Source organism: Ranitomeya imitator, chromosome 6, assembly GCF_032444005.1.
Source record: "Ranitomeya imitator isolate aRanImi1 chromosome 6, aRanImi1.pri, whole genome shotgun sequence".
In the NCBI taxonomy this organism is placed as follows: domain Eukaryota; kingdom Metazoa; phylum Chordata; class Amphibia; order Anura; family Dendrobatidae; genus Ranitomeya; species Ranitomeya imitator.
Genome location: NC_091287.1, coordinates 68,061,627 through 68,071,610, shown reverse-complemented (window position 1 = coordinate 68,071,610; position 9,984 = coordinate 68,061,627). Strand labels below are relative to the sequence as shown.

Sequence of the window (9,984 nt, the reverse complement as noted above, 5' to 3'; positions counted from 1 at the left end):
TGCTCGGTCACAAAATCTCAGACCTGTAGTGATGTGATGCGGTGTAGGCATGTGAGCCCAAGCAATTCCCCATTCTAGCAGTAGTACCAGTAAGCGGGATGGACCAAAGACTACTTATACGTGACCATTAATTTGGATTACTATAAGTGGACGTTAGCAAAGGTGGCTAGATTTCCAAATAAATCAGATGCAACGGGGTCAGCCGAGTGACTAAATTAAAATTACCATTAATGATTCCCTTAGCATTTTAAATGCCTTTATACCAGGGGTATCAAACTCATTTTCGAGGTCAAGAGTAGAAATGAGCGAATTTGCTCAGGTTCCCTCTTATTCGGCAAGCTGCAGAGGGAACCTGGCTTCCTGGATCGCGCTGGCCGATCAGCACCGCAGCTGCATGTGTCGCAGCTGTGTCACTGTCACAGCATATGAATGGTGAGCCTGTTTGTTGGGCTCTTCATGCATGAGTGTTGACTGTCGAATAAAAGGGAACCCAAGCAAATTCACTTATCTCTAGTCGAGATCAGCATTACGGTTGCCTTCAAAGGGCAGTTTGTGCTCGTACGTCTACATGAGGCCTTATAATTACAGACTGGGCAGTAGGGCTAATAGAAAGCTGTGCCAGACAACAGTCCAAAATGGACTGCTCCCTATGCTATGTATTGGCTAAATATGCTTGGATTCAAACACTGAGCCACACAAAAGTGTTGACTGACTGTACTTCCTTTTTGTGCAAGTTGACTGTGATTAGAGATGAGCAAATTTGATTGGGTGCCTGCTTATTCGACAAGGTATAGCGCTTGCCGAATAAGGTGCAGAATTTGCTCATCTCTAACGCTCATCACTCGTTCCCTCACAAAGATGGCATCCGCACCTTGTGCTAGCATCACCCCCTCTACTAAGAGCTGGCTGTGCTCGAAGAGACTCAAAGATAGCGCCAGCTCTGCCAAGCACTGGCTGTGTCGTGTAGAACGCAGCCAGTACTTAGTAGAGGGGGTTGCGCCAGCACAGGGGATGCATTTTGAGCTCTAGCACTCACCTCTGCACTGCTCGGACTAGCTCTCCGTAAGGGTAAAGTGGAGACTGGCCCTTCTGTGTCCCGATTCAGGGGCCACATAAAATGAGGGGGAAGGGAGCAGCTGAGTTTATACCATAATTCAGCTTAATGGAAAACCCCTTGAAAGTAAATATATTGCTTACTTTCTACGTTAATCCAATCTTACCATGGAAGATTTTTTTTTAGCTTACACCTAATGCTGTACTCCTAGACAGAGCATGGACCAGCAGTGGATCTCTTAACCCAAACTTGACAGCCTCAAACATATATGCATCTCAAGATCGGACCATGACACATGGACGTGTGACTGTCGTCTTATAGGTTCTCCCCATTTCTCTCCCCTCTAATCTTGATGGTATGTTTCTAATTTTACTTTCATGTATCAATGTCTCAATCTGCAAATTTAAATCATTTTCATTTTCTACCACCCGCTTGCACTAAGTTGGTTTACAAAAAAGACAATTCTAATTAAAAAAAAAAAAAGAAAAAGAAAAGAAAAAAAAAACCAACATACATAAAAAAAAACTAATTTTCACAAGAAAAAAAATAAGACCACGGAAAACATACAACCAAAGTAAATTTATTTTAAACTTTGGAAAATATCAATATAAAAATGGACTCTGGTTTTAGAAATATAAAATAATACAAAAATGTTTTATTTTCTTTCCAATATTTAATAAACATTTAGCCCTTTTTTCTTCACAAAAATACTTAAAGTACCTTCATTATTTTACATTTACATAAAAAAAACGCAAAAACAAAAAAAATATTTAACATCTGGAGGGCTCATAAAACCACACTATGATACAGACATAATCATTTATGTTAACGTTAACAAAATACACATCCCAAGACAAGATGTCCATCATTTTATTTCCCTGTACACAGCTGTATTTTCACCAAAGAAACCTGCCCAACATAGAGCATTATCCATAACGGCTGAGAAACCGTCTGCTCCAACGTGATCGATGCCTCCAGCTTTCTCGAGCTTTCATGTGAATTTATATGTGTGCTGGTTAAGGAAACACTGAATACAGAAAGAAAAGATTTCATACTTTGCCATTGGGACTAGAAAAGCCGACTACAGAACACATTGCAGGCGGCAAGTATTACATAGAGGCAATTAGGGAGGACACGTCACCAGGTCAAACAAGCGGTCAGTTTTATATTTTATTTTATTCCTGCTGCTCCTGTTCTAAGTATTTTTCTTTTTAAATCCACTATATTCCCTATTTTTCGGACTATTAGACGCACTGGACCATAAGATGCACCTAGGTTTCAGAAGAGGAAATTAGAAAAAAAAAGCTGAAGCAAAAAATGTGGTCAATTCTGTACTTAATATCCCCTATCCTGGTATATATGGCCCCCCTCATCCCCATCCTGATACACATGGCACCTCATCCCCATCCTGGTATGCATGGCCCCTCTCATCCTTATCCTGGCAGGAATGAATGACCTCGTCCCTATCCTGGTATGCAGAGCCCCATCCTTAACCTGGTATGATTGGCCCCATCCCAGTCCTGAAATGCAAGGCTCCCTCCCAGTCCTGGTGTGCATGGTCCCATCCTTATCCTGGTATGATTGGCCCCATCCCAGTCATGGTATGCATGGCCCCATCCCAGTCATGGTATGCAAGGCCATATCCCAGTCCTGGTATGCAAGGCCCCATACCAGTCCTGGTATGCAAGGCCCCATACCAGTCCTGATGTGTATGGTCCCATCCTTATCCTGGTATGATTGGCCCCATCCCAGTTCTGGTATGCATGGTCCCATCCTTATCCTGGTATGATTGGCCCCATCTCAGTCCTGGTATTCATGGTCCCATCCCAGTCCTGGTATGCATGGTTCCATCCTTATCCTGGTATGATTGTCCCTATCCCAGTCCTGGTATGCATGGCGCCATCCTTATTCTAGTATGATTGGCCCCATCCCAGTATGCATGGCCCAATCAGAAAAGATTAATAAAACAGCGTTCCGCTCTGCTACCAGCAGCTGCTTAATGCTTGTAAGCAGCGCATGGCAGGGACGTCATACGCTGCTCACAAGCAGAGCGCAGCTGCCGGAATACTCACCGGGACCGTTCATCGCAGAGAGCAGTGAGTATTCATTGCTCTTCAGTAGCGTGCACAGTGTCAACCGTAGCCTTCCTGCTGCTGGCGGTCACGTGTGCCGATAACTAAAGGGAATGAATATTCATCTCTCTTAAGTATCAGCACGTGACCGCCGGTGGCTGACACTGTAAGCACTACTGAAGAGGAATGGATACTCACTGCTCTCTGCGATGAACGGTCCCGGTGAGTATTCTGGCAGCTGCGCTCTGCTTGTGAGCAGTGTATGACGTCCCTGCCATATAAGAATAAGGATGGGACCAATCATACCAGAATAAGGATGGGACAAATCATACCAGGAACGGGATGGAAGCAATCACACCAGGATGCCAGAAAGAAATTAATATTCATTGCCATCCACGCCCATGGGCGTGGAATGTAGTAAATATTCATTTCTCTTTAGTAGCGGGCACAGAAGTTGGCCGCAGCCGCCGCCTCCTGTTACCTGCTGCTCTGGCGAAACCGCTCCCCCCACCTCAGCCGGTACATCCGGACTTTAAGATGCAACCCCCATTTTCCTCCACATTTTGCAAGAAAACAAGTGGGTCTTATAGTCCGAAAAATATGGTAGTTACAGAGATGTGGGCCTTTTTATTTAGTGCCCCCAATATGCTATTTTTAGTCTTTATTTAGATCAGATGAGAGGATGAAAGAAACGACCCGAGACAATTTTGTGAACATCTTGGGAAAAAAAAAAAAATTGCATATTGGACAAACTAAAATATAAACTCCCATATCTCTAGAACCGTATGGCAGATTAAAAAAAAAAAAAAAAATCAAAACACTCAAAAAATTAATGATAATAATAATCTTTATTTAAAAATAGTTAATAATAATCATCCTTATTTTTATATAGCGCTAACATATTCTGCAGCGCTTTACAGTTTTGCACACATTATTATCGCTGTCCCCGATGGGGCTCAAAATCTACCGTATATACTCGAGAATAAGCGGACCCGAGTATAAGCCGACCCCCCTAGTTTTGCCACAAAAAACAGGAAAACTTAATGACTTGAGTATAAGCCTAGGGTGGAAAATGCAGCAGCTACCGGTAAATGTCAAAAGTAAAAATAGATACCAACAAAAGTAAAATTAATTGAGACATCAGTAGGTTAAGTGTTTTTGAAGATTGATATTGAATCAGGAGCCCCATATAATGTTCCATAAAGTTTATGATGGCCCCATAAGATGCTCCATATTAAAATATGTCCCATATAATCCTGCATAAAGGTTAATAATGGCCCCATAAGATGCTCCATATAAATATTTGCCCCATATAGTGCTACACAAACCTTGATTATGGCCCCATACAGACACTTGCCCCATACAGTGCTGCACAAACGATATGGCCCCATACAGACACTTGCCGCATTAAAAAAAAAAAAAAAAAAATCACATACTCACCACTCCGTCGCTCAGGTCACCGGCACTTTCAATATTCACCTGACTTCGTTCCGATGCCGCTCCATCTTCAGCGTCTTCTGCACTGATGTTCAGGCAGAGGGCGCGCACTAACCACGTCATCGCGACCTCTGACTTGAGCGTCACTGCAGAAGACGCTGAAGACGGAGCGGCACCGGAACGGGGAGCAGGTGAATATCACTCAGCGCAGTGCTCCCCTCCCTGTTATACTCACCTGCTCCTGGCGCGGTGCAGTCCCTGCTTCCCCGGCAGCTTCTTCCTGTATTGAGCGGTCACCGTTACCGCTCATTACAGTAATGAATATGCAGCTCCACCCCTATGGGAGGTGGAGCAGCATATTCATTACTGTAATGAGCGGTACCATGTGACCGCTCAGTACAGGAAGAAGCTGGGGCGCTGGAGAAGCAGGGACCTGCAGGGACCGTGCCAGGAGCAGGTGAGTATAATTAGACAGCCCCCGCTCCCCCTCCCGACCCCTGGGTATGACTCGAGTATAAGCCAAGAGGGGGACTTTCAGCCCCCAAAAACGGTAAATTCCCTATCAGTATGTCTTTGGAATGTGGGAGGAAACCTGAGAACCCGGAGGAAACCCACACAAACACGAGGAGAACATACAAACTCCTTACAGATGTTGTCCTTGGATTAGAACCCAGGACTCCAGCGCTGCAAGGCTGCAGTGCTAACCACTGAGCCACCGTGCTGCCCAGTAAAGACTAAATAAAGCAAACACTGGCCACTTTTGACATGGCCAAGATCCTCTTTTAAAGGGGTGCTCCCATTTCGTACATTTATCTTGATAAAAAGCCCCGACGCGCGCCGCTGTCGGTGGAGACATACAGCTCACCATATTGATTTGTATGGCAATTCTAACTACCTCTTCCCTGACGGTGGTGGTAAAAATAGAGTTTTTACTTTAATCGTTTCCAGCACTGAATGGACACACCCCACCATAATCACAAATTAGCTATCAATTTATTCATCCATTTCCATGAGGAATAACAGAGGTACAAAAATACAGATGTTAAAAAAAATACTATATTAATGTGGAAATCAAGTGTTTTATAAAGGACTTGTCAGAAGAGAGGACAGGTAGTCTTTAAATCAGAGAGTTTAAGGTCACCCAGTATGGAAATGTTCCAAAATTCTAGCAAATATTAATTGTCACCTATTCACTAGTACATGGTGTTACCCAAAATAAGTGAAGCTATAGAAGCAACAGCCATGAAGACAAAGTGGCAAGTAACAGGCGTGGTAGTTACGTGCTCGCTATGCCATGGCAGACAGTACGGGAAAGCACGGCGGCAATAGCTGAAATATTCATGTCTAACTCATCTGTAACAGTTCTGCTCGGATATATGACATATAATAGACCACTATGTGTATATAACCCCCAAACAGCAAGTGATCAGCAGCGTAAAGGATATGATTCATAATCCAACGTCTGTGTGAGGACGCCGGTGAGCACAAATTCTGCATTATGGACATCTGTGAAGGAAGAAATAAAAAAAAAAAAAATAAATAAAGTATTACCCACATAGCATATAGACAAGCTGCAGATACAGGCACCAAACATCCGACTCACCTATACTGCCAGCAAAGTATTCTCTGCAGAGGTGAAGGTCATTTTCACATGATATCAGAATGATCTCCGCCAAACTCTATAAAAGACAATGGATACGTGAATAAGACAAAGCCTACAACGTCTTCATCAGAGCAGGAATCTCACCAGACACACTATGTTATATTACTGACGACTTCAAAATGCTGAGACGTTAAAGGGGTAAAAAGGTATCAAACTCTAGATCAATGGGGTCCAAATGCTGAGACGCCCCCACAGACAGCCAAAATGCTGTCCCCAGCTTGACCAGAGTTTGAACCGCTGCTCTACTCATTATCTATGGGCCTGTCAGAGATGGGGCCGTCATCAGCTATACCCAGCATTATACATGGGCCTGCCAGAGATGGCGCCGTCATCAGCTATACCCAGCATTATACATGGGCCTGCCAGAGAAGGCGCCGTCATCAGCTATATCCAGCATTACACATGGGCCTGCCAGAGATGGCGCAGTCATCAGCTATACCCAGCATTATACATGGGCCTGCCAGAGATGGCGCCGTCATCAGCTATAACCAGCATTACACATGGGCCTGCCAGAGATGGCGCCGTCATCAGCTATACCCAGCATTATACATGGGCCTGCCAGAGATGGCGCCGTCATCAGCTATACCCAGCATTATACATGGGCCTGCCAGAGATGGCGCCGTCATCAGCTATACCCAGCATTATACATGGGCCTGCCAGAGAAGGCGCCGTCATCAGCTATACCCAGCATTATACATGGGCCTGCCAGAGAAGGCGCCGTCATCAGCTATATCCAGCATTATACATGGGCCTGCCAGAGAAGGCGCCGTCATCAGCTATATCCAGCATTATACATGGGCCTGCCAGAGATGGCGCCGTCATCAGCTATACCCAGCATTATACATGGGCCTGCCAGAGAAGGCGCCGTCATCAGCTATACCCAGCATTATACATGGGCCTGCCAGAGAAGGTGCCGTCATCAGCTATACCCAGCATTATACATGGGCCTGCCAGAGATGGCGCCGTCATCAGCTATACCCAGCATTATACATGGGCCTGCCAGAGATGGTGCCGTCATCAGCTATACCCAGCATTATACATGGGCCTGCCAGAGATGGTGCCGTCATCAGCTATATCCAGCATTATACATGGGCCTGCCAGAGATGGTGCCGTCATCAGCTATACCCAGCATTATACATGGGCCTGCCAGAGATGGTGCCGTCATCAGCTATATCCAGCATTATACATGGGCCTGCCAGAGATGGTGCCGTCATCAGCTATACCCAGCATTATACATGGGCCTGCCAGAGATGGTGCCGTCATCAGCTATATCCAGCATTATACATGGGCCTGCCAGAGAAGGCGCCGTCATCAGCTATACCCAGCATTATACATGGGCCTGCCAGAGAAGGTGCCGTCATCAGCTATACCCAGCATTATACATGGGCCTGCCAGAGAAGGCGCCGTCATCAGCTATATCCAGCATTACACATGGGCCTGCCAGAGATGGCGCCGTCATCAGCTATACCCAGCATTATACATGGGCCTGCCAGAGAAGGTGCCGTCATCAGCTATACCCAGCATTATACATGGGCCTGCCAGAGAAGGTGCCGTCATCAGCTATACCCAGCATTATACATGGGCCTGCCAGAGATGGCGCCGTCATCAGCTATACCCAGCATTACACATGGGCCTGCCAGAGATGGCGCCGTCATCAGCTATACCCAGCATTATACATGGGCCTGCCAGAGAAGGTGCCGTCATCAGCTATACCCAGCATTATACATGGGCCTGCCAGAGATGGCGCCGTCATCAGCTATACCCAGCATTATACATGGGCCTGCCAGAGATGGCGCCGTCATCAGCTATACCCAGCATTATACATGGGCCTGCCAGAGAAGGTGCCGTCATCAGCTATACCCAGCATTATACATGGGCCTGCCAGAGAAGGCGCCGTCATCAGCTATATCCAGCATTACACATGGGCCTGCCAGAGAAGGCTCAGTCATCAGCTATACACAGCATTATACATGGGCCTGCCAGAGATGGCGCCGTCATCAGCTATACCCAGCATTATACATGGGCCTGCCAGAGATGGCGCCGTCATCAGCTATACCCAGCATTATACATGGGCCTGCCAGAGATGGCGCCGTCATCAGCTATACCCAGCATTATACATGGGCCTGCCAGAGAAGGCGCCGTCATCAGCTATATCCAGCATTACACATGGGCCTGCCAGAGAAGGCTCAGTCATCAGCTATACCCAGCATTATACATGGGCCTGCCAGAGATGGGGCCGTCATCAGCTATACCCAGCATTATACATGGGCCTGCGAGAGATGGCGCCGTCATCAGCTATATCCAGCATTATACATGGGCCTGTCAGAGATGGCGCCGTCATCCGCTATATCCAGCATCATACATGGGCCTGCCAGAGATGGGGCCGTCATCAGCTATATCCAGCATTATACATGGGCCTGCCAGAGAAGGCGCCGTCATCAGCTATACCCAGCATTATACATGGGCCTGCCAGAGATGGTGCCGTCATCAGCTATATCCACAGCATTATACATGGGCCTGCCACAGATGGCGCTGTCATCAGCTATATCCAGCATTATACATGGGCCTGCCAGAGATGGCGCCATCATCAGCTACAGTATATCCAGCATTATACATGGGCCTGCCAGAGATGGCGCCATCATCAGCTACAGTATATCCAGCATTATACATGGGCCTGCCAGAGATGGCGCCGTCATCAGCTATATCCAGCATTATACATGGGCCTGCCAGAGATGGCGCCGTCATCAGCTATATCCAGCATTATACATGGGCCTGCCAGAGATGGGGCCGTCATCAGCTATATCCAGCATTATACATGGGCCTGCCAGAGATGGCGCCGTCATCAGCTATATCCAGCATTATACATGGGCCTGCCAGAGAAGGCGCCGTCATCAGCTATATCCAGCATTATACATGGGCCTGCCAGAGAAGGCGCCGTCATCAGCTATACCCAGCATTATACATGGGCCTGCCAGAGAAGGCTCAGTCATAGGCTATACACAGCATTATACATGGGCCTGCCAGAGATGGCGCCGTCATCAGCTATATCCAGCATTATACATGGGCCTGCCAGAGAAGGCGCCGTCATCAGCTATATCCAGCATTATACATGGGCCTGCCAGAGATGGCGCCGTCATCAGCTATATCCACAGCATTATACATGGGCCTGCCAGAGAAGGCTCAGTCATCAGCTATATCCAGCATTATACATGGGCCTGCCAGAGATGGTGCCGTCATCAGCTATATCCAGCATTATACATGGGCCTGCCAGAGATGGTGCCGTCATCAGCTATATCCAGCATTATACATGGGCCTGCCAGAGATGGTGCTGTCATCAGCTATATCCAGCATTATACATGGGCCTGCCAGAGATGGGGCCATCATCAGCTATACCCAGCATTATACATGGGCCTGCCAGAGATGGCGCCGTCATCAGCTATACCCAGCATTATACATGGGCCTGCCAGAGATGGCACCGTCAACAGCTATATCCAGCATTACACATGGGCCTGCCAGAGATGGCGCCGTCATCAGCTATATCCACAGCATTATACATGGGCCTGCCAGAGAAGGCTCAGTCATCAGCTATATCCAGCATTATACATGGGCCTGCCAGAGAAGGCGCCGTCATCAGCTATACACAGCATTATACATGGGCCTGCCAGAGAAGGCGCCGTCATCAGCTATATCCAGCATTACACATGGGCCTGCCAGAGATGGGGCCGTCATCAGCTATATCCAGCATTATACATGGGCCT

The 9,984-nt window shown here is 47.0% G+C and overlaps 1 protein-coding gene across 1 annotated transcript in view; it reads right to left on the bottom strand.

Annotated features, from left to right (window-relative positions):
• Nucleotides 1-5,968: 5,968 nt before the first annotated feature.
• PAXIP1 (PAX interacting protein 1) overlaps nucleotides 5,969-9,984 on the bottom strand; it is a 39,225-nt gene continuing 35,209 nt past the window's right edge. The window contains exons 19-20 of the mRNA XM_069729743.1: nucleotides 6,167-6,242; nucleotides 5,969-6,069 (exon numbers count right to left, since the gene is read on the bottom strand). Coding sequence (XP_069585844.1) covers nucleotides 5,990-6,069; nucleotides 6,167-6,242 — 156 coding nt within the window. The 3' untranslated portion in view covers nucleotides 5,969-5,989. The remainder of the gene's footprint in view (nucleotides 6,070-6,166; nucleotides 6,243-9,984) is intronic.